This window comes from Stegodyphus dumicola, chromosome 11 (assembly GCF_044657685.1).
Source record: "Stegodyphus dumicola isolate Sdum_Otavi_A_Nest chromosome 11, ASM4465768v1".
Classification (NCBI taxonomy): Eukaryota; Metazoa; Arthropoda; class Arachnida; order Araneae; family Eresidae; genus Stegodyphus; species Stegodyphus dumicola.
In genome coordinates, this window is record NC_140778.1 from 85,020,501 (window position 1) to 85,046,624 (window position 26,124).

The 26,124-nt window shown below is 32.7% G+C and overlaps 2 protein-coding genes across 3 annotated transcripts in view; one reads left to right on the plus strand and one right to left on the minus strand.

Annotated features, from left to right (window-relative positions):
• Positions 1-26,124, minus strand: part of LOC146994177 (uncharacterized) — a 269,374-nt gene that overhangs the window by 90,722 nt on the left and 152,528 nt on the right. The window lies entirely within an intron of this gene.
• On the plus strand, positions 19,618-22,589 carry LOC146994178 (uncharacterized). The gene has a single exon (XM_085826949.1). The coding sequence runs from the start codon at positions 20,554-20,556 to the stop codon at positions 21,526-21,528; it is 975 nt and encodes a 324-aa protein (XP_085683075.1). The 5' UTR covers positions 19,618-20,553; the 3' UTR covers positions 21,529-22,589.

Genomic DNA, 26,124 nt, shown 5'->3' on the forward strand with positions numbered 1-26,124 from the left:
AGTTTATTAGTACTATTATTTATATTGCAATTTATGTAAAAATTGAGTAAGGAAAAGTAAGGCACTGAAACTTTGCAAATTATTACGCTCTACGTGAGATTCATGGTGGTCGCCTATTGCATACAAATCATGCCAAATGCTTTAACTTTTTCGCATCGAGAGACGACCAAATCTGTTTTTAACAAACATCGAAAACGCCAGTGTTTACGAATTTGTCTTGGAATAGTTTTCCTTTCCCCCTGCGGTTTCATCCATTGTGTGCAGTTTCACCTTATGGCCGGTTTGCACCTGCGAACGTCAATAGCTTTCCGTATTTCTCCTTTATTTGCTTCAAAAGAATGATTGACATGTCCTTTAACAACTCGCGAAACCAATGAGCCATACACACTAACGTGGAGGGGAAAGAACTAGGTAGAAAATAAACGAGGCGTTGGGTCGGTTTGCTGTTGCCTGAATGAACGGGCGTTACGGGCGACTTCGATGCGAAAGAGTTAATTTTTCTGCTTGGTTTTAGGTCCTAACAACGAAAACTACAAATTCGCCCTTTGTAGAAAAAAATTCTGTCAGGCAATAAATCTACGGGGAGATTTTTCCCTATGAAACTGAGCCAAAAGTGTTATATAGTATCTAAATATGAAAATGTTCTACATGTTAAACGTGATCTCCGTTGCATTACTTTCACTTTTTGACTACTGAAATAAAGATATACTGATTATTTTGTAGATTGGAAAACCCTCCTTGTGATCATGAAAAGGAGCAAAAACTGGAAAACGAGAAAGAACTAGAAAAGAAGCGAGAACAGGAAAAGATGCAAGAGCTGAAAAAGAATCAAGAGCTGAATAAAAAGGAAGAACAGGAAAAGAAGGAGAAACTGGAAAAGAATCAAGAACTGAAAAACAAGAAAAAACTGGAATTGACACAAAAACGAGAAAAGAAGCAAGAACTGAAAAAGAAGCAAAAGCTGGAAAAGATACAAAAACGAGAAAAGAAGCAAGAACCGAAAAAGATACAAGAATTGGAAAAGATACAAGAATTGGAAAAGATACAAGAATTGGAAAATAAGCAAGAACTGAAAAGGAAGCAAAAGCTGGAAAAGATACAAAAACGAGAAAAGAAGCAAGAACCGAAAAAGATACAAGAATTGGAAAAGATACAAGAATTGGAAAATAAGCAAGAACTGAAAAGGAAGCAAGAGCAGGAAAAGAAGCAAAAACTTGAAAAGAAGCAAGAACTGAAAATGAAACAAGATCAGAAAAAGAAGCAAAAACTGGAAAAGAAGGAAGAACTGAAAAACAAACAAAAACTGGAAAAGCAACAGAAACAAGAAAAGAAGCAAGAACTGAAAAAGAAGCAAACTCTGGAATGGATTCAAAAACTAGAAAAGAAAGAAGAACTGAAAATGGAGAAACAACTGGAAGAGATACAAAAACAAGTAAACAAAGAAGAACTGAAAAGGCTGAAGAAACTGGAAAAAATGCAAAAACTAAAAAACAAAGAACTGAAAAAGAAGAAGAAACTGGAAAAAATGCAAATACAGGAAACGAAGCAAGAGCCGGAAAAGATGCCAGAACTGGAAAATATAGACGAGTCAGAAAAGACGCAATACCTGGAAAAGAAGCAAAAAACGGAAAAGAATTCAAATCTGAAAAAGAAGCTGGAACCGGAAAAGAACTGTCAAACGCGAAAAGGAAACCGGATGAACTGCGAAAAGAGCCAGACCTGGATAACGACTGTAGAACGATTGATTTAATGACCAAACGAAGCAAGACCCGAGAAAGAAAAATAGAACAAATAAATCATATACCACTGCAAATAATACCACTGCAAGCATTAAAAATCAACTTCAAAAAAGGAAACACCCTTCTTCAAGGGGGCCTTGCAATACACTGTCATAATCCAGAAGATATAGAAAAACATCAGCTATAACCTCATTGCCAAAACAGTTGCAAAATATATAGTTAACATAAAATTTCCTGAAGCCAGAATACCAAAATGCACAATTCATAATATTCCAAAAATTTCAACTCTGATGAACTGATTCAAATTATACCCCAAGAAACATAATATTTCCGAGCTAAGACCTTTATTTAAACTGAATGATCAAAATAATACTCATAAATGGATCATAAAATGTCACGGTAAAACTTTCCAAAATTTTATGAGTAAAAAACAAATATATATTGAATGGCGCACCAATAAAATAACCGAGTTTATCGGTTTACGCAGATGTCAAATCTGCCAGGATTTCTCCCATAAGAGAAACAAACCAAAATGCTCATTCTTCACCGGAAATTATCGTTTCTTGCGTTCTTCCCGTAAACTCCGTACTGCATAAACTGCTGGATTAACAATGAAAAGTATGAAGCAAACTTTGACTGTAAACATCCAGCTTTAGCTACTTACTGGTCCACATATCAAACAGAATTTAGACGAGTAAAATCCAATACATATTATCAACAATAATGCAAGATCCTGCAGACTATCTATACACCATTTCCATCAATAAAAAGAATAATAATGTCATCCGCTTTCTCGAAATAAATCTTCAAAGAGAAAAGACCGCCATCGACCAACTAAGTCAGTATCATATAGATTATCTGGCAGACTTTATTATAACACAAGAACATTATTGCATCACTGGCAAAATAGGAAGAATTCCAAATAACTGGACAATTATTCAACGTCATGCTTCAACTGGTGTTTTATCTTCTCGTACAGCCATATTCATTCCAAACAATAAATGGAATTCTACAATAATGCTTAATACTCGAGATATAATCACAATTTCAATCAACACTAATGCATCTCAGCTTCTTATTACTAGTATCTATATATCTCCGTCCAAAATCCAAATCAAACCTTATCCGTACTAAATGAAATCTTACAACAATAATAATAGTCCGCATGCTATTAGTGGAGACTTAACTCTCATAGTACGAGTACTTAATGGGGATACTTACAAACCGATCACAGATGAGAAAAACTTGAAGAATTTTTAAATGCAAACAATCTCATTCTACATAATCATTTTACAGACGGACCTACTTTTGATAATACCTACAATAAAGATTGGACTGATCTTCTTATTTCTACAACACATCTTGATAATAAAATTAACAACAGATCAATACTAGATGAACACCGAATCTGATAACAAATATATCTCTTTTGATATAACTGAATATACGTCCTTTACTGTCCTTACAAGATTTAAAATCAATAATAACAAAGAAAAGAAATTTCAACAAAAGTTCAATCCAATTTCAAATCACTTTCTAAATTCTATTATTCTCTGTACAACAAAACCAGAACTTAATAATATTACCAAGGAACTTATCAGAAAGTTTCAAGATACCTAAGAACGTATCTTCTTCAAAAGATCATCAATTCCCATTATAAAAATCAACTGGTGACGAAAGATCTCCGCAAAGAAACACACAAAACACGAGCATTACGAAGAAAACTCAAATCATTGCAAACTGATGAAGAACGACTCAACCTACTTCAAAAATACAAAAAACGAAAAGCCTCATATAAAAAGCAAATAATGTCTGCAAAGCTTTAAGCATGGTGCAACTATTGTTCAAACAACCAGCATACGTATGGCTCATTGTACAAAATTGAAACCAACAAAATCTTCCACCCAACGCAACTTACAGTCACTAATAGGGGAAATAATGATAAAAATGTTACGAAGATCACTTTAGAAAACATTCTAGATGTTATTCTACCAAAAGAAAACATATATGATGATTTAACTGAACAAAGATTAATTCGTTGTAATCTACTTCCAAGAAAATGATAACACATTTACAACCATGGAACTCAATGTATTTATTAAAAAACTCAATAACGAAAATGCTCCTGGACCAGATAGAATCTGCTATCAAATTATACATAAAAGTAATCCTAAGCTAATTCTAATCTGCAATAAATGTCTCCAACTTGGTATTTTTCAAGACTGCTATAAAACAAGACAAATCATACTCTTCCTCAAAAAGAACAAAGCTCATGAAAATCCTAATTCCTATCGGCCAATTAACCTTCTACCAGCCCTTGGAGAAAATCTGAAAGTTGTATTATAGGAAGACTTGAATACCATTTTCACCATCATAAATTCATTAATGAAAATCAGTGTGGATTTAGGCAGCAAAAATCTACCATTCATGCAACCAGTGCAGTCCTAAATCAAATCCATGTTAATAAAATCAATAACCTACACTCCGCAATAATCAGCTTAGGTCTCAAATCAGCCTTTGATTCATTATGGCGGCCCTCAATTAAAGAAGCACTTAGAAATATTGAATGTACTTATAATATCTATTAAATTATCAATAATTTCCTTGATAATCGGCATAGTCTCATTTTATATAATAATACTTTAATCAGAAGAAAACAAGTTCGTGCATGTTCACAAGGCGCATGTATAAGCGCAGAATTATGGAATATTACATTTAATAAAATTATAAAAAGTGCTTAGCTTCCTTTTGCTAAAATTACTGCTTTCGCCGATGATGTCGCATTTGTTATGAGTGGAAGGTCCCATTTAATCCTTCGAAGAAACTGTCAAGAAATAATAGCCATATTCCAGCAAGAATGCAAGAAAATTAAACTTGAAATTTCATCCTCCAAATCTAAAATCATGACAAATAATAAACCTGGACAAAATCTTACTAAGCAACTTTCTGTTAAAATAAATGGCGAAAAAAATCAAGCATACTAAATTCTTTTCTATTACTTTTAGATCTTCCCGTTGCTTCAAAAACTACCTTATATTCATCTAACTGATTTTCTCATTAATTCGTCGACACATTCTTTTGTGACTTTTAAAGGTCATAGACTTATTGTTAGGTAACAGAATTTCAAATTTAAAGGATGGTGGCAATTCATATCGGCCATCGGAAAGAAAATTTAATATCTCTTTGAATTGCTTAACTGTGTTGGTGTGAGCAAGTTCTAGTTTAACATCTTCGGTTGGGTCTGTTATGCCAATGGCATCTAAATTCCAGAGTTCGGTTACACAAGATTAGAGGAATGCAACGACACTATATTGTTGAACAAATTATTTTCCAGTAATGCTAGAATAGTAGCTAAAGTAGGTTCTTCAGATAAGCTGTTTACTTTACCAATCACAGTGTATCCGAATTCAGTCGCCACTACAGACACACTCGAGTTCAGTTTCAGAGAGCTGCCAGCAATAATGTCCCCGATGGCATCTGCTCCTAAAAGTAATTCAATGTTATATTCCTTAGCTTGCAAATCAGACAAGGTGATATTTCTACCTTTTAATTTAGGGTATTGTGATCAACTATTTTTGGAACAGATTCGCATATTTTCTTATGAGTAAGTACTTCAAAGTTATGTTCATACGTTCCCTCAAAATTTCTTAAATTAACATCAAACACTAAATGGCAATTAGGACTTGTCTCTCTCTCCCCAAGAATGGTTTGTTTCGATTTGGGACGCAGTTGCAAAAACGTGATGACCCTTTCTGAAAGATAAGATTATGTGAACTACTGTCGAAAATCGTACGAACTGTAAGTTGTGTACCTTCGAAAACTATTTTTAAATCAAATGTTTGCAAATACACATTTTTATTAACAGTTGGCTGATTAGACAATGCATTACTTGAAAAAACAGTACTTTCAGTTTCATTTCGCTTTACAGTTTCGCTATTAGAGCACATATTGGTATAGTGAAATTTATACACATGTTAAACATTTTACTTTTTTTCTGAAGGCCTGTGAGCTATGTCCAACTCATAGGCGGCGAAAATAGACAGGCGTTTGCACCAAAGGCTTTAGTTTATCTTCTAAACACATTTTGCGAGCAGAAAAACATTCGGCAGAATTGTGGGATTTCTAACAAAAAATACAACCTAAATTCCGCCTACCTGTATTGCCTTGGAAATTTACGAAGGCAGCAGCTCTAGAGCAATAGGGAACATCAGAATGTGGACGTGAATGAGCAGAAAGGGTAGCTCCCGACCCGGTTACGTGCGAGCTTAATCCTTTCCTCCCTTTGCACTTGGTTTCGAAGAAAGCACAAACGTTTATCCAAAGAGCGCGCACTATCTTGCTGGGACGAAGTATCATCCATTGAACAGTTTCTGGTAAGCAGGACTCAACAAGTGGCTCCAAAAATTCAGCAAATTCTTCCTTAGTTCTACATTTGAGCTTTCGAGGGCCATGAACTTGCTCTCAAGTAAATCATAAAGTTCAGCTAAATCTCATTTAATCTGACCAGCAGCATTTTTCGTTACTATGGAAAATGGATCCCGTACATAAATCTGAACCAAAAGTTAATCTCTCTCTAAGCCATCTTTAAGTTGTGCAATTATCTTTGAATAGTTTTCATTAGTTGGCGGAAAACTTGTCACCAATCTTGCCGTTTTAAGATCTACTACCACACATTGTAACAGATATTGAGATTGGTCTTAATCCACAATAGCATCATCTTTGTGAAATTGTTTCAAACTTGGATTAAAAGGCAAGAATGTCTTTCGGTTCTCCACTAAATTTCCTCAATTCTAGTTTCGGAAGTTTGAATTTCCCTTTTTGCTCGCTTTTTGTTCCTTCCGTAGCCGAATTTCCCTTCTTTGCATTTTTTCAACAGCGAACCAAATTAAACAGAATTTGTCTCGGTATTCTTCCACTTTCGAAAGTTCTTCGGAATATTCATCTTGAAGCGTATTATCATTTAGCAACGAATTCGAAATTTATTCTTGAGTTGTTTGTTAAACGTGCGAATTTTGTCCTGAATTTGTTTAAACAACGTACTGACTTCGTCACTTTTAAAACTTTCGTTTTCAATCTTCTGAGCTATATCTGGGCGACTAATATCTGTAACCTAAATGCGATTTTATTCTAAATCTGCACCCTAAATACGACTGAGCTATTTCTATACCCTAAATGCGACTTTCGTTTTGCTTTCAAAATTTTGGTATCCGTACTTAACGAAAAATAAAATCGCGGACTCTATGTTCTCGAGATTCAATATATTGCAACCCACTAGGTTACAAAGTGCACGTTACAGTTGAAATAATCGGAGCACGGATCATTCAATGTCGAGATCTGTTTCGATATTTCACACAAGTGGAAATGTTACATTACTCTAATTTATACATAGACATAAAAAGGGATTTCCCCGTTCTGTTCGCAGAAAAGAAAAAAATGATAATAATGAAAACTAATCGAGTCACAAGCCTCTCTCCTTCTGTCGAATCCTCCGAGCAGATCATCCGTAATTGTCTGTCCGAAGCAGCCGTTTCCAACATTTTGCTCTCAAATTTGCTCTCAGATTGGATTGGATTGGATTATCGAATTATGGCAAAGCACACGAGAGCTATCTGCCTAAAGGGAGGGATGCCTTCGTGGAGGACTTTCTAAGGGAAACTGGCTCGTATGCACGTTACAGATGGGGAAAACCACGAAAACGCCCATGCATCCAGCCCGTTCGCGGGATTTGAACCTTTAAATTTGCATCCGAGTTTTTATTTTAAATTAACTTTACGAAACACTCGTTGAAGTAGCACTCGTTCATAGTAATCTCATTCCTAAATATTTTATTTCTAAATCTTTGCTTCTGTCAAATTTTTCCTATTCACCACTGCATCGATATTGAAGGTAGCTTTTCTTATTTGTTTCCGCTCGACCACAATGTTTAGTGACTGAATTTCACTGACAGTTTTAGTTGAAATGGGAAGGAATAAAAATAATGCTTTAAAACTGCAATACGAGAGGAGGAAACTGGAAAGTGTAATAGTACTAGCTATTTCACTTTGTAAGAAAATTTTATCCCGGAATAAAACTACATCAATTTTCTGCACAATTCCTGCTCGCTCTGCCACTTGGAATTTTGCATAAAAAATTCAGGTTTGCTGAATTATGCAATAAATAACTGCACCGGGATCCTGAATTTGGGAATAGTAAAGCATTCTTAAAGAAATTTAGTAGGAGTTTCATCTGTAAATTCAATGTCAGCGAAGATGTCAAAAATACGCTAGTAAACGGAAGTAGGCCGTTTGCAACACATCTCCCAAGGAATCTTTCACTGTTTATTCGGCTTCCCTCTTTCATGTAATTTTATTCAGATTTATGTTCATCCCATCATCTCTAATCTACACAGTTTAATTTTTCAGCGTCAATAAGCAAGGAAGAACAAGCACGGAGTGGGAGTGGAGAGTTCAAAATTAAGCAACTTTTATAGCAATTTATTGTCTGCCTTCTTCCTTTTCGCCATCGACACAACAGCTGGTTCACTGGGTTACGTGCTCATTAGCCTTCTTAATCCCCGTAAATGGAACAATAAAAAACTGGAGCTTGGTGCAATGTCCTCCGGGAAAGAACGTTTCGCAATAAAACGTTCAAATTGCTGAAATTTTTACTTCATGAAGCCGGTCTGGTTTACCCATATTTTTGAGAAAAATTTCCTTAGATAAGAATTTCGGAAGTTTCTTATAAGTTCACACATGTAACACTAAAAGGAGAAATGTCGGCACTCACCTTTCCAACAAGTTCGGATATATGTTACATAAAATTAGTAATCACGAAAAAACATTTTCTCCACACCAAGACATTACAAAACCACCGCTTTACATCTAAGAAGCAATGCAGTTTCATTCAAAAAAGTAAAACAACTAAACTTAGAAACTAAATGTGTCATGAGCAAGAAAGAGACAAACTCTTATACCGTATAGGCGGACGAGAAAACTGGTATGCAATAAGCGGGCAATACTTTCTATATATAGAGTACAAGATTTGTTTATTTAATATTAAAATACAATGCGTCTACGCTGTCTTCAGAAATTCCCTGTGTTGCCATCTACGCCTTTATATTCTTCGACATCAACCTACAGATATTCACGGACACTTTACTTAAATTACCGTATTGGGTTTGGGGTGAGCCTGGAAATAATAACTATAAAAATATGCATTCTCAGAAATAAAAGCAATGCAATTGTAGAGCCATATACTAAGGCAAAAGTTTTGTTATTAACTGCAAAGGAAAATTAAATATTTATATTAAAATATCAAACGTGTGGATGTTGATGTAAACAGCGGCATAAAATCTTGTTTATAAAAACCTATAATATTGATAATTTCCTATAAAGGAACACTACTAATATAGTAGTGTCGTTTCGATGACATCGATTTATTGCATCATCATCTAGTTTCTGATAAAGTTCAGTTGAAGTGGAAAAATTAGAACACCATGAAATGAAAAAGAACAATGCCTGGTTTCCTATTTGTGAATTTCGATATGAGAAATGAAAATTAAGTGTTAATTTTATCGGAGTCAGAGAAGTGTTTAGCATTTTCTTAAATTCTTGACACTTCATTCGATCTTATCAAATCTATTTCAAAAAATTTTAATGAAATAATATAAGTTCCCATACAAAAGTTTTAAAAAAGATCATTAAAGAAAAAATAATTAAAAACATGCATTGTCGACTGGTAAGCAATCTCTTTCTTTCATGATGCGGCTTAGTATGAAAAATGAAAACAAATTTAAACTATTTAACAGTACCTTAATAAACGGAAAAAGTTAAAATATCGACTTAGTCCCAGGCAGCATGCATTCGTAAATTGCACGAGAAAAATACGTGCAATTTACGAATGGCCTTTCGTATAAAAAACGTTCAAGTTGAACGTAAAAATATCATAAAAAGTGTCCAGTGGCAAGTACTAAATATTTACGTATATTTTTACGTTATACTATACGTAACTTTTACGTAAAATTTAGGTATATTTACGCGAGAGACTACTGTTCATTCGCAACTTTTACGTATAATATACGTAAATTTCAGGGATTTACGCTAAATTCTCAACTCAAGTATGAACTAAACTAAATTGCGATTGTGCGATATCGCAGTGTTATTCTGGGGCTCTACTACTGAACTAAACTTGTCCTAAATTCAGTCTTACATGCTTTTTCTCGGCCGCCAATAAATTTGAAGCACTTTCGATTTCTCAATATTGCCAAAAGGCATACACAGTTGCTGTTACATAACACCATATACAACTGCTGTTCACATACGGAACCGACCAGTTACAGTTACATAGGTATAGGACTACAATGTCGCCAAATTGCTATCAAATTCGGCGCCTTTTGGCGATCTCTAGTCAAATTTCGCCAAATATTAGTTTCCAAAATTATCTCCAGCTTTGTGTTATATCTCCAGTTTGAAGACCCAACTATTTACCTCAGTGTTAAATGGACATGCTGCAATTAACCTGTATTTCTGGCGATGCTTTACACTCTTCAGCCCTTTCATTTCAAATTACACAAGTGGTACTGCAAATTACATCTAATTTCACTAAACATTCTTACATGTAGCCAAAATTCGTAGCAATATTAAGATTTGCATGTATATTCCATGGTAAAAAACTCCAAGTAAGGTGTGTGTGTATTTGTGTGTATTTAATTATGGCAAAGCACACGAGGGCTATCTGCCTAAGGGGAGGGATGCCTTTCGTGGAGGACTTTCTAAGGGAAACTGGCTCGTATACACGTTACACATGGGGAAAACCACGAAAACGCCCATGCAGCCAGCCCGTTCGCGGGATTCGAACCTCGGACCGAACTACCAGTGTTCAGCGACTTTACCGCTCGGCCGCTGGTGGGCCTATCTCCAAGTAAGGATTTTCACATCTTGCATCATAAAGGCGAGTATCGCAACTGGATTTATAGAGAGTGACTATTATCAATATCAAAAACACGCATAATTTTTTCGGCTTTAGTCGTTTCTATTTAAAGTTCTGTTCTTTTCCTTTAAAATGTGCTTCACCAAGACAATTAGCACATTCCCAAGGCCAAACGTTTTCGTTAAAGTGGTTTATTTTAATATGACTATTTATAAGAAGGTTTTAATGATTCAGTACAATAATGTTCCAAATGATACTTCTCCACAATGAGGATAATAAAATTCTTGATGTTGTTTAGACTGAGAGTTTATGGTTGAATCTTCGAGGAAACCAATTTACAGAAGATTTAAAATTTAGTGCTCGCAGACCCTTTGAAGAGGGGTACAAACTTATCTCATACAGAATTTGATTTTTAAAATGCTTCCTACTTCTTGTTGCACTCTTTTTTAATTAAAGCGGAATATCAAATCTGAGTAAAGTTTGCTATAGTTTACATAAAAACGAAATGAAAAAAAAATCAATATTGATTTTGCAATTTGATACTATAACCACTTTGTTATGAAAATATTCCTTCAACATTGTGCCTGAAGTCTTGCCTTTGTATGTCGTTCTGAGGCTCTAACCTATAAATAGGAACAATGGTTGCATAAACAATTTAAATTCATGTAAATGTATACGTATGTAAAATACAGCTTGATTCTCCGAAAAGGTTTGAAAAATATGTGATAATTGAGAAGATATATATATATATAAAATGAAGGGGATCTTATTTGGTAAAATAATGCTAAGAACTTTTTTTCTTTTCTGGATAAAATTTAGTTTGGCATTTCGTCAATATTGTTCAATTTTCACTATAACGATCCTAATCAAAGGCGATTTATTCAATGCAGATTCACGAAATTTATGAAAAATTATTCTTCGACACAAAGCTACACTGGACCTTTTATTGTTTCCACAAAGTTTATTGAAAACAGGCATTCACTTCTTTCTTTTTCCCCTTCTTTCTTGTCGAAATATGGATTAACTTGATTTGCTAAAGGTTTGACAGCAGAAAATGGTTGAATGAAAAAAGCTGAATGAAATAAACTAATATTCGGTTATTCTCAAGAAAAACGAGTTTATTTTACTCTTTAATTGGGACAATAGGAATTGTTGATCAAATGGAGAAGAAATATGTCAAAGAAAAATTTATAATCCGCCCAAAAAGGAATTTGATTTGGCGTAGAATATGAAGTAACATATGCTTTTTTTTTTTTTTTTTTTTTTTTTTTTTATGGCTGTTAGAGACAGATCCTTCTTCAGAAGAAAACTAACTGTAGGAAAGTTTTTCGGTCAGTTTCTCGATAAAATGTACTAGTCTATTGGAACTTTGAAAGAGAAAGCAATTTTCATTTGTCAGCTTACTCTGGAACCTGCAAAAGATATACCCGCGGGGGAAGTTGAAAATGCGGTGTTACAAAAATTTTTTCCTTTGCCACTGGATGATTAAGTGAGTACCAGTAAGCAGGTATATATTCTCAATTATTCGCTTTAAATTTCAGTTTGTCAAACCAACTAAATTACACTAAAATTAAAAATATCTATTATGAAAATACTGCGGCGAAATCCCAAAACTGAAATAAATGGTACAAAACTGCAAGTTAGGTGTCTCTGACTTTCCTCATAAAAGCAACCACTGTGTGGGGATTTACAGTAAAATAATGTTAATACAAAAAAAAAAAAAAAAAGTCATCATACATGAGGTTCTACCATTTGCCTTTAATTTGCCTTTAACGGTTTACTGTTTTCTCTCAGCATGTGGCCCACCGGTGTCCCAGCGGCAAAGCTGCTGAGCACTGTTTGGGCTCGATTCCAGGTGAACGGCCTGGCTGCATAGGTGTTTCCATTGCTTTTTTTTTTTTTTTTTTTTTTTGTGTGTGTGTGTGTGTGTGTGTGTTTCGTCCTGGCTACATAGGTATTTTCGTTGCCGCAAACGTACAGTGGATAGGAGTCAGTTTCCCTTACAATTTCTTCCGCGAAAGCATTCCAGCCCTTAGGCATATAGCCCTTGTGTGCTTTGACTTGATCAAACAAACCATACCAAATCAAACCTGTCACAATTACCATGACAATTAGGGAACACCTAATCCAAACTTTTAATATGATGTATTTTGACATGATCAATTCTAATTTAAAGAATCCTTGCAACAAAGAACTAAAAGAAGATACTTTCCCAGGATGAGGGTAATAAAACTCATACTGTTATTTACGTTGAAAATTTAATGATTAGTTCAAACTTCAAAGGCTAGCACATTACTAAAGATTAAAAATTTTAATACGTCAAACTGTCCGCAGAAGGAGTACAATGGCAAACTGTTGCCTCAAGACAAAGCCCATCTCGAGAAGAATTTAAATTTTAACAGCGGCGATGTTGTTATTAAGTTTCTTTTTGAAATAAAACAGATTATTCGAAATATAATAGAAAGTATACAATTTTTAACAAATGAAAAAGAAATGTGCATGCCGACTTAGAGTTTATTATTTCATTATTTTAACGCACCCATTAGATTTTAATATGGGTGCAGATGCAAGTCTACAGCAAAAATCAGAAGAAAATTTGCAATGAGAGTGTAACAAGTTGTTGATAACTTTCACGAAGCCTTTCTGAAAAGCCACGCACGATATTAGATGATATAAGTCTTCCGTAGCGATATTTATGTTCTCAAAATTAATAATCACTTTCACAAGCATGCATTGTAAGGATTTGGCAGCCGCGAAGGGATTTACAGCATTTTATTTGATATTCGTGGTATAAAATAATCCTCTGATTATGTTTCATGAGAAATCTTTAAAGAATTCCCAATTAAATGTCTTTTTTAGTAGTTTTTGAAGCTAGTCTGTATGTTAAGTTTTTTCATAAACCTAAAGATAAATCAAGCATCTTAAATAATTTTGAAGGACAACAGTCAACTGACAATATTTCATGTCTAACTGTCTAATAATGTCAACTCTCCAAGATGAAAAAACAATGAAGAAGGCGTGACTAATTAAAATTTTAAATCTATTTGAGTTAGCATTTTTGTTATTTAATTATAAAATACACTCACTTCCAAAAGTTAAGCACGAAGATGTAAAATGCAAAAAAATCAACAAATACTGCTTTGATTGACACAAAATTCGCCAGGAAAGTAGCATATATATTTATGCATAAAACAAAATCAATAACTCTATACAGAAATGAAAACAATATTAAATTCTCGTAAGTTATCAGATAATGACATAATGGAGACTTAGACGAATTATGTATAAAGTGAAAATAAACAGCATAAAATTTAAAAAATGACATTTATAGGGTATGTGATCCCCCTTCATCTGTATACAAAGTTTACACCTTGTGACCATGCTTTCAATTAGGTGCTCAACCACCGCAGGATTAAGCAATCGCCATTCTTCTTGTAGAGTAGTTTCCAGTTCAATAAGAGTAGCTGGAGGGGGGAAACAGGACGATTACAGCGCGGCCGAGAGCATTCCAAAGATTTTCAATGGCATTAAGGTCGGGCGAATATGCTGGCCACGCCATACGCGCAATCCCTTCAGGCCTCTTTTCCACTACTGCGTACGAACGCGTTGCGTCAATTGAAGACACGCATACGGCATCCGTACATGCGCTTCCACTGCCGCGTATCCGTAGAATATTTTCATTTTCCCCCGCTAGGTGTCACTGTAATATTTTGGCGCCAAACAAGCAGTTCGCGAGTTAGGACACTGAACATCTGAATTTTTCCCGCTTAAGCGAGTATTGTTTGTTTTGGATTTGATATGGATCCTGACGTAAAATACAGAAAGTTTTGTTTACTAAATTCCCATGTTATTGGAAATTTTTATTTCTGCTTATGAACTGCGAAAGTAAAGTAAGCTAGCAATTTTTAGATAAGTAAGGTTATAATGCATATTATGAACATCACTAATTCCATAGAAGCTGAAGTAAATTTTAAAAAAAAATTTGCGTTTCTAGAAGCCTTAAATATTAATGAAATAATATATATATTATTAAAACTAAAATGTACTGATAGTGAAAAAATAAACAAATAAATAAATAAAATAAAAAAAGTTAAAGGAATTAAAAAATAGTTGGTACTTTAAAAATACAGAGCAACTGTAAAGAAAGGCTCACAATATTTAGACAAAATTTGCTATGCTTGTATACCGCTGACTTCAGAGTCATAGCTGGATAATTTATTAGAAATCTCGTTCGTTTTAAAATGCACTATGGGCAGTTATATTTTATGCATAATCCATAAAATATTATTTTTAATTTAAAAATTTTTAATTCATATCTCTTTTTACAGAAGAAGTTATAAAAATAAACTTCTCTTTATATATACACACATTAGGTAAAGAAAAGGGAAATATTTAATTAATTAATTCCTGTGCTTCTGCTGTAGAGGACTGAATTTAAAAGCAATTATTATAGTAATTTTTTGTTAAAAAATGTTTAGGGCATTAATACTGTCTCATGTTAATTGGTAACACAAGTTTAGAGCCGTAAACATCCCAAAGTCTGAGCACATGTATGTACACTCATAAAAGTGAAACGAATATATATATATATGTACAGGTTTTCAAAAGAATGAATACTAAAGTTAAATTTAATTTAAATAATTCTCTTGCGCCATTGCTGCAAGAAATGAAATTTGAATTTAAAAAACATTCTCTATTTATAAAAAGCAAATTTAAAGTTAATTAAATTTAAATGAAATTTAATGCAAACAAATAAATGATTAAAAATTTTGATACTTGCACTTGATCTACATATGTTCTCAGAATTTAAATGATAATGTAAATTAGTTCGCAGCAATACGTAATCATTTATTTGTTTGCATTAAATTTCATTTAAATTTAATTAACTTTAAATTTGCTTTTTACAGATAGAGAATGTTTATTAAATTCAAATATGTATGTACAGAGTAGGCTTTAAATTCGTATTATATAATTTGCAAAATTTTGGGTGGGGGGGAATTTAAATAAATAAGAGCATAAATAAAACAATATATTTAATGCATATAATAATAGAAATAAATTATAAAACACGAATATATATAAAATTGGAACAAAAAGCTGAGAAAGAGTTGCAGACAGGGTGAAAAATGCGTATGGGATTCGAACTCACGACCCCCAAAAGTAAACATTACTACTGTCAGCTTTACCACTAAGCTAGCATAACAGGGGATTCGCATGCATATTTTGGCTTATATACATTATCAAGTAAATCAATTCTTAAAACTAAATTTTTTAGTCCTATTCCAGTGTGCTATCGTCTAGAAAATTCACCGAAGTTTGTTCTTCAGCTTCTAGTACATTTTTTACAGAAAACATTATCTTTTAAAAAGGCGTTCCGATTGAAGTTAAACGGGCCGCTAAAAATATATTTCATGTGCTTACTAATATATGTTAGCCAAAAAGACATATTTATAAATAGAGAAATACAAATTGAATATACTCTTTAATTCAGTGGAATATTTAAAATATCAAATTTAATTTATAATTAACGTTTTTAATTTTTACTTGTTGGCATTCTTAAACGTGTGATTAAATTCATTTAATACATGTAACTGTTATTAAATACTAGTGCATTAGATTTTAAAGTTAAATTTCATGCATGCTTTTGTTAAATTTGCAAGTACATTTTAAAAAAAAAATCAATTTGTTCTTAAATTTGTCGTGGAAGATTTTATGTTCAGCTAAATCAAATTTACTTTTGTGTGACTTTAATTTTGAGGCACCGATAGTGAATCTGTTTTGGCGTATTCATAATTTTGATTGGAAAACTTAGTGCTACAATGAAAGAATGATCAAATGGTTTTTACCTTATTATTCTAATGACTTGCAGGAATTTTTATAACGTGATGTTGAAGATGTTTTACTCTTCTTTGTTATCAAATACATAAAAGAGTATATTCCTAATCTGATATTTCTTATTTTGTAAGAGTGTAATGTATCATAATGTGATACTTGGGATTTGTTTTTAGAGTACATAACTTTTTTTTTTGTTTGTTTTGTTTTTGTTGACATGCTAATAGAACCAGTGTATTTTATTTACTTGTTGCTTTAAATTGGTTTTAAATCAAGGCTATTTTTTTCTGCCTTCTCAGTATGCACATAAAACTTTCTTAAGCTATATTTTTAACAAATTAATGAGATATATGTTTTAGGTTAGCTGCTTTAATAGAAAAAGAACTAAACTAAAATGATATACCTTGAAACATTTTATTGAAAATAAGAATATTATCTTAGCAGTGTTGGCTAAGATTTATTCAGACCTTTTTTTCTTTTTTTTTCATTTATTTTGATATTTCCATATACATTCATTTAAATAAGAATCCAGTAAAGTAAGATCATTCTATACAAAGCTGTTGATTTATAATAGAAAAAAATATCAAATTACTGCTGTATTTTAATAAGATTTTAATATAATGGAATAAATTGCACTACATCAGGAAAAAGACTTTTCACTCTTTTTCCTAATGTAGAGCGGCCCACCAGCGGCCGAGCGGTAAAGTCGCTGAACACTGGTAGTTCGGTCCGAGGTTCGAATCCCGCGAACGGGCTGGCTGCATGGGTGTTTTCGTGGTTTTCCCCATGTGTAACGTGTATACGAGCCAGTTTCCCTTAGAAAGTCCTCCACGAAAGGCATCCCTCCTCTTAGGCAGATAGCCCTAGTGTGCTTTGCCATAATTAAATACACCACACCTAATGTAGAGCAATTTATTTCTATTTTTGCATTATTTTCATTATATGTGTTTTGCATCTGCTTGTTACAAGAGGCCTTAATCTATAGATCTGTAGCTAAATGATATTTTTATGTTTTTACATATGGAAATTAATTAATAAGAAGAACTGTGATTTAAGCATTGTCCTTGCAGTGGTATAGATTGAATTTTATATAGGTTATGGAATTATCATTAAATATTCAGATAAGTGTAATATTAACAGCATATGTATGTTTTTTCATCATTGAATGCATGTAAATTCTTATAAATTTATCAGTATTTTTCAATGTATTATAAAATGTAGCTATCAATAACAAATAATTGATTAGTAAATAATATCTGCAAATTCCGTATGTAAAAGTATTATTTTTATTTATTTATGTATGTATTATTTTTTAATTTCGTTTTACCTAAATAAAGAGGAAAAAATGTTTTTGATGTGGAATTTTAACTCTACTAAATCTATACAAAAATTTATTTTTTTGCCATCAGAGAACTGAAGTATTTTTACAGCATTCTGCACTTCAATCTAAGCATTATAATTTAAAAGTGCATGTCTTGAACCAGTATTTAAAATCATAAAGCTTTTAGCTGCCTTTTTCTGGAAACACATGCAAAATAACATTTTTAACCAGTTTGCTACAATAATAGATGTTAGATTCCATATGAGCAAACTTCAAATAGCATATTTAAAATAAAAAATATGCTTTATATGCAGACAGGTTATTAATATTTTTCAGAAGTTTAAACTGTGAACTTGTTAGATATATTAAAGCGCCAGCATGCACTTATGTATTTATCATGTAAAACGTTATTGACAATTTTAGAAAATTATCTATTTATTCAGGAAAGCTTTAGAAACTTAAAAATTACTGAAGTTGTTTTCATACCAATTTGTACCCTCAGCTTTAATGGCCTCTAAATATTTTAACATGTAATGTAAATAAAAGTAATATCCTTAACTCCATCAGTACTGAAATGCGATAGCTGAGAAATTAAGAATTATCATACAAATAGAGCACTGAGAGACTTCTAATTTTTAAATGACACATGAAATTACCTTGATTTCTAAAAGGAAAAAAGTTAAATAACTATGAAAGTTGCAACCTCATAAAAATTTAAGCATACAGCTGGGAGAAATTTATTGTCAAAAAATAGATTTTGACATTATGCATGTATTTAAAAGTAATATTTAACATTATGCATGTATTTAAAAGTAAAAATTGAAAATTCAATAAAGAAAGTATTTTTAACTAATATATTCTTTCTTGTATTTTTCTAAAATTGCCAAATTTTCTCAGAGTGCAGAGAAAAGAAGGGGGTCAAAAGCCATAAATCTTTATATGAATGCAAAAAATCGGAAGTTTGGATACCCTAGAATGTTAAATATATGTTTTAGCGAACACGGCTAAAGAGCCAAAAATGGCACCCAAAACCTGAAATACAAAGCGTGGCTACAATACGAGGCCCACGCTTGAACATGGCTGATGAGTCAACCTGTATCTCTAGTAGCTGTAATATGATTGGCTTATTTTAGAGAACTTCCGCAACTCTCGAACGAAGGTTACTTACCGTAAGGATCCCTCCGACGGTCGTTGTCACGAATGCCAATTTAACCAATCAACAGTCCTTACGGTTACTGGACCCGTGAAATTTAGGTGTCGTCCGTTAAGAGAAGATCGTTATTTACGCTTCTTGTCGTGAATAGGGCCCTAAATCTCTAAATAAGTGGGGAGGGATGTATCATCTGATTTCGAGAGTATCAGTACTCTTTTACATGAGAACCTTTGTAAACGAGAGTAGAGGAGAATGTAATGTAACTGCAAAAAATAGCGTATCGCTGCTGTCTTATGAGTTAGTTAGAAATAAATGTTCGTGCTGTGAACTAGTCTGTTTGGTTGCGTCATGCACTTCACTGAACCCACACCGCAAGACACAACACCAATTATAATTTATTATCAAAACCAAAATTTTTTTAATTTATCATCAAACACAACGTTTCTAATCAAACATTTATAATATATAATAATAATGTAACAAACGTTTATAAACAAAACGCAAAATCGCCACTTTCAAAAGTTGGAAGATGTTAATAATGTTTATTTATGTTTATTATTTTGTATTTTAAATTTCCTGGCTCATGAGCAAGCCTCACTTAAAATTTGCTAGTATAGTTTCGTAATTAGTGCATGGCAATAATAATAGATATTCAAGTTGTAGGAAGTTAATGCGCAGTAATTGTTGTCTTTCGTGATAATAAGGTTTGTTTTCGTTGAAACTGATTTTATTATTTAAATAATAACCGCAGTTATAGTTTTTTTAATAATAGTGTCTGTTTTAAAACTATGATGTGACTCTTCAATTAAGTTAACTTCGTGCTGAAGTGTGATTCATACTGTTTAGTATTCAAAGCTTGAAAGCCGATTACTTTTTTCCGTGAAAGATTTAAGAGTTGTTACTAAATTTCTAACGTGACATGTAACTTCTTCAAGCTATTAGGTAGCAACTATACAAAAATTTCAACCTGACATAAATAATTTGTGTTGATCCTTTTACGAAGAAAAACGCGTATTTACATGAGACAAGAAATGCTAGAATAAACCAACTTAAAACTCTTTTACCAAAATTTCTGGTTAGCTGCCAGTTTTACATTCCTTCAGAGGATGAAATTCATCACGAGATACGTAGCAAGTTATATTATATAAAGAATGTCAGTTACAGTTATCAATATAGTGCAGAAATTGTATATTTTAGGAGGAGGTTGTTCTAGGTTCATGGTTTGTAACAAGGCAACAAATAATGTTCAAGAGGTAATATTTAAAACAGCACATGCATATCCATACTGAACAAAAACCTCGTATGTATGAAATTTGTACGATCTCGTTTAGTCAAAAAAGCTCTTTAGATGCATATGCTAATTCACATTGGAGAGAAAGCTCTTATATGTGAGGTATGTAGACACTTAGTTAAAAGACTAATTCAGACAATCATGTGCTTATTCACACAGGAGAAGAACCTCATGTATGTGAAGTATTTAAGAAATCATTAAGTCAAAAGTTCAGTTTAAACATGTATGTGCTTACTCACACAGGAGAGAAACCTTATATATGTGAATATGTACGAAGACATTTCGCCAGAAGGGTAATTTAAACAAGCATATGCTTATTCACACAGGAGAGAAACCTCATATGTGTGAAGTATGTAAGAAGTCATTTAAATTGAAAAGTACTTTAAACAAGCATATGCTTACTCACACAGGAGAGAAACCTCATGTGTGTGAAGTATGTATGAAGTCATTTAGTCAGAAGTCTAATTTAAGCACCCATATGCTTACTCACACAGGTGAGAAACCTCATGTGTGTGAAGTATGTAAGAAGTCATTTAAAAGGAAAAAAGATTTAAACCAGCATATGCTTATTCACACAGGAGAGAAACCTCATATGTGTGAAGTATGTAAGAAGTCATTTAAATTGAAAAGTACTTTAAACAAGTATATGCTTACTCACACAGGAGAGAAACCTCATGTGTGTGAAGTATGTAAGAAGTCATTTAAATTGAAAAGTACTTTAAACAAGCATATGCTTATTCACACAGGAGAGAAACCTCATATGTGTGAATTATGTATGAAGTCATTTAGTCAGAAGTGTACTTTAAGCACTCATAGGCTTACTTCCACAGGAGAGAAACCTCATGTGTGTGAAGTATGTAAGAAGTCATTTAAATTGGAAAGTACTTTAAACAAGCATATGCTTATTCACACAGGAGAGAAACCTCATATGTGTGAATTATGTATGAAGTCATTTAGCCATAAGTCTACTTTAAGGACCCATATGCTTACTCACACAGGAGAGAAACCTCATGTGTGTGAAGTATGTAAAAAGTCATTTAGTGTGAAGAGTAATTTAATCAAGCATATGCTTATTCACACAGGAGAGACACCTCATGTGTGTCAAGTTTGTAAGAAGTCATTCAGTCTGAAGAATCATTTAAATACTCATGCACATATTCACACAGGAGTGAAACCTCATGTGTGTAAAGTATGTAAAAAGTCATTTAAATGGAAAGGTGATTTAAACAAGCATATGCTTATTCACACAGGAGAAATACCTCATGTGTGTGAAGGAAGTATGTAAGAAGTCATTTAATCAGAAGAGTAGTTTAAACATTACACTTATTCACACAGAAGAGAAGACTTGTGCATAAAGTATGGATAAATTCATTTTTAATTCATTATTATTTTTAATTCATTATTAAGATATGCAAATTGACAGAAGAGAGAAATCTGTCATATATGTAAGAATTCATTTGGAATGCAGAATAATTCAAAAAATTATTTGTTGATCTAAGCAGAAAAGAAGCCTTCTTTCTTTTGAGGAGATGTTAAATTAGTATCAACATTTTATTTATCAGTGTAGTAAAGATTTGTGTACACAGCAAAGAAATCTCATTTTTTTTGCTGTCAAGTCAGTTTGAATCACAACAGTTGTCAGTATTAATTGATGGAAAAATTCTTGGTAATAAGAGAGCCATTTAGTGGCAGAATTTTAGATTTAAAGGTATTATACCGGGATACTGGGTGCTATAAAACGTATTGCTGATGCTATGGTCAGGTTTTTGAATTGTCATTTGATACAAATAAATCATAATCTAATTTTTTTTAAAGCAAGTTTTATCTCAATTGCATTTTTAACTAATGTTGACATGAAGCTACATTTGCTTATCTATCCTATCTTAAAGAGTCTAAAGCTGCTTGTTGTTTTGTTCAGGATCTGCCATGATGCGTTTTGTGTTCCTTCCACCTTTTCTGAAATTTGAATTTGTAACCCTGGATCTCACTTGTCACAGATTTTCGTATCACTTATATTCAGTGTTACATCTGTTACCTACCAAAATGTACTGTGGTGATCATGTGCTTTTACCACTTTGTCATACTTCTGAGATGCAATTCTGGAGCCGGGCTAAATGCTTCATCCCATATGTGTATTGTGACTTGTATCTTCTTTGTGCTAAAAACATTTCAGAGTTTAACAATCAAAGCTATTGAATTAATGATAGAGATGCTTTTCTTGTACCTGTAATGAAATAATATATTAGGTGATTTCTTTATTGTGTTAAAATACTAAAGACCTGTAGTCAAATTACACAGTTTCATTTTTTACATACTTTTTATCTAATTAAATCTATTATCAGGAAATATTCTCAGTATGACTATCGATCTGCAATATCAAATGTCTCGAGTGTATAACATTCTAAAACCAGTATTTGGTTATAACATTATACTGATAAAGGGAAATGAGGTCTTGTAAGATAAAATTCTTTCAAATCCTGAACATACCAAGTAGAGCAGTTCCATGTGTGTAAAGAAACTAAGAAGAGATTTGAAAATATGAATCAGTATTGTGGTATTTCTATGCAGGTAAGAAACTCAAATATAGTACATATTTATTCAAAAACTGGGTAGAATTTAACAATTGGGTGCCCCTTGTTATTTTTGGCGATTCCTTTTTGATGCTAAGATCGGTGCCAGGAAGGCACAATTTTAAGATGGCCGCTACACAAAACCAAAAGAAGTTGAAGAATTGCACAACCCTGGTGTTCATCACATATCGCTCTATTTTCACTTAAAAGAATATTGGAGAATTGCACAAACTAGGCAATGCGCACTGCCTTAGCTTTCTCCATGTACACATCGATCTATTTTCATTTACAAAAAATCAGGAAGTTAAAACTATCATGGTAAACAAAAATGGGGTTTCATCACCAAAATAGAAAAAAATTTTTTGCTAATCCAAGGGCACCCAATTCTACATTAGAGCCAGAAACTGTTCAATGTTCTTTATGCCGTGTTGAAAGAAACTTGATTTTTAATTTGCAAGAATGCACACTTTATAAGCATGAACATGTGTGTAAAAAAAAAAAAAAAAAAAAAAAAAAATTCTTTTTCACTTGTAACTGTCTCATTGTTCTTGGCAAAAATCATCATTATAAGCATCTCAAGCATAGAAAAGAAAGTGTCTCAAATGGTTCCCGTAATAATGCAACTTTGGAACTGAATAGAAACTAGCGATATGTGGCACTTTGTCACAATTTTTATGGTTTTTAATTCAAGGAAAACCTTTTTCTGGTATCTATAAGATGAGTTTGTAAAGCAAAACTCTCATAGAAATTTGCTGTGTTACTTTAAAATTTTATTTCATGGAATTTATTGAAGTAACTTTGTTGTTCTTCAACCTGTTTATTTTGTATAATAAACCATATTTTTATAAAATTATAATCATAAATGCTTTTTTATAGTTTATTTAGTCTTAAGGGTAAAATGGGTGAAGAATACTGAAATTATGAAGATATTAAATTAAATTTTTTTCAATATAAGTATATCAACTTTTATATTTTAAATGTTCCCCCCTTAATGTTAATTAATTTTAACATTAATTTTAATGGAAGTATGAGAGGAATTTTCTAAATGCTTCAGTTTCTTTTTTTTTTTTTTTTTTTTTTTAATATTTAGCACTTCAAGCATAGATATTTCAATATTTAGTCAGTAACTTCTAAAATTTATGTATGTAAGTTTATTGTTGCACAGACATAAGACATTTTTCATGATGTCCTCATGAATTGAATGTAAAAAATACCTACACCGCATGCATCTAATTCAGCATTCTGTGCAACTTTGTATGCATAAAGTAAGATACAACTGTTTAGATATAAATATTAGGTATTCATCAGGTATCGGGATCAGATTGAGAAATGTATGCATACATACATAAATTTCTTAAACCTGTTCCAGTAACAGAAAAGAAGAACCAAATATTAACTAAAATAGCATTAGTATCATTTATGTCGTTAATGCTGAAACTTTTCCTTTACTTTTACTACTGCAGACATCTCATTTGTGGTATTGCATATTTTCTTGTCAAGGTCATTAATCGCTAATCAGCAGGGTTCTAAGCATAATATTAAGCAAACTGTCAGCAGAAAGTACATGATATTGAGCATAAATGTGTCTAATGTTTCTTCTTAAACATGTTATTTGGCAAAAGCAGTGTGGCTTAAAGCATATGGAATTTATATTTATGCCAGAAAAGAAAAAAAAACATGATATTAAGCATAACATTAGCAGAAAATAATGATGATAAACATGTCTAAGTCTCATTTAGCTCATTAAACATGCTACTTAGTGCATATGCACTAAAGCTAGGAGGGAAGGAATATTAAGTGTATGTAAATAAAATTTGCCTTGCTAAACATAATATTTAATACATTTCAAAGTCCAAAATGATCTAAAATCCGGACCTCAAAACCACCAACAACATTTTCTCGTAGGTTTTACACATGCACATTTAATTTCCCCCTCCGCGCATAAAACATTTAGAGAGTCGCAATTCTTATTTTCACTTGAACACTAAATAAAATACCTTGTTATTAAAGAAACAATCATTTTAGCATAAATTTGTACGATCAGTAATTTGGCTCCATTGCTGCGTATCTGCTTGGCATACATCTCAAACCTAAACATTCCACAGATACATCGTTGATCTGATGTCAACCAAAACATGACAACTTGAGATGATAAAAATAGATTTTGTTGATGATAATCATAGACCCAAAGATTACATTTAGGACTATTTAAATTAAGAATAACAGATTTGTTATTCACGTAAACCCAGAACCAGCGCCAGGACTGGTATGGCCGCTTCTAGTCGCAGAATTTAGGACCTACAGAGACTGCACCAGGCGGTAAGATAGCTAGCGCAGGCCCTCAATAAGGTAATGTATATATGGGAATATGGCCTGTATATGTGGGAATTTATTTATTCAGAACTCTGATAAGCCTTAAGGATGTGCAAAAAATAGACACAAGTATAATAAATAACTAAAGTAATACGATTCAGGCTTAATTGTCTCAGTAAGCGATAGAAGCAAGATAAAATTTAACGAAATAACTTGTTAGTTGCCAAGCTCATGATACATAGCCAAATATGTATAGTGAAGGATAGCTAAATTTGACGATGATTGCCGCTAATTTTAAAGGTTTTCGAATATCGCAAACAAAGGTGAAATTTTCCAATTAACGGATTTTGTAAAGAAATGTGGAGACGTGGTAATAAATGAAGATGATAAGAAAGAAGTTTTTCATTGTGATGACAATGCTTCTCAATCATGAATCAATTAATGAATGGCAAAATCTGTATTATGGTACTAAATCCAGAAAATACCGTTACCGGAAGTGAAGAAAGTGACAGACAAGTTACGAGAAAATTTAAATTGACAAGATAGTCGGAATTTTCGAAATAGCAGCTACAAGACTTCAACAATGTAACTGAACAGGAAATTATGTCTGTCTGTAGAATTAAAGAATTGTATTGAATGTATTAGCACAAAAAGCGAAGCAACTTACATTGAAAGAAATGTTTAATAAGGTAAAGAAATAAATATTAAGCTTTTCTTTTGTAGACTTTGATACCCTTTAAGGCCCGTCTACACATAGCGATTTTCTCGGCCGACGACTCAGGCGAACGCAGTTCGCATAAAAGGGCACCCGCAATAGGTGCGCTATCCCTGGCTAATAAACTGTTGGCGATTTTCGAACAAATATGCACATAACATACATGAAACATACGAGAAATCAGTCTGTAGTTCATGAGGGTGGGGAAAAGTTCCTGAAAGGTGGAGAAACATTAACCTGAGAAGTAGACTCCAAATAGATGAACGAGTCAGTCAGGAGACGA

What these genes read in the sequence shown, in the direction of transcription:
- LOC146994178 (XM_085826949.1), top strand. Translation starts at nt 20,554, where the DNA reads ATGCTTATTCACACAGGAGAGAAACCTCATATGTGTGAAGTATGTAAG.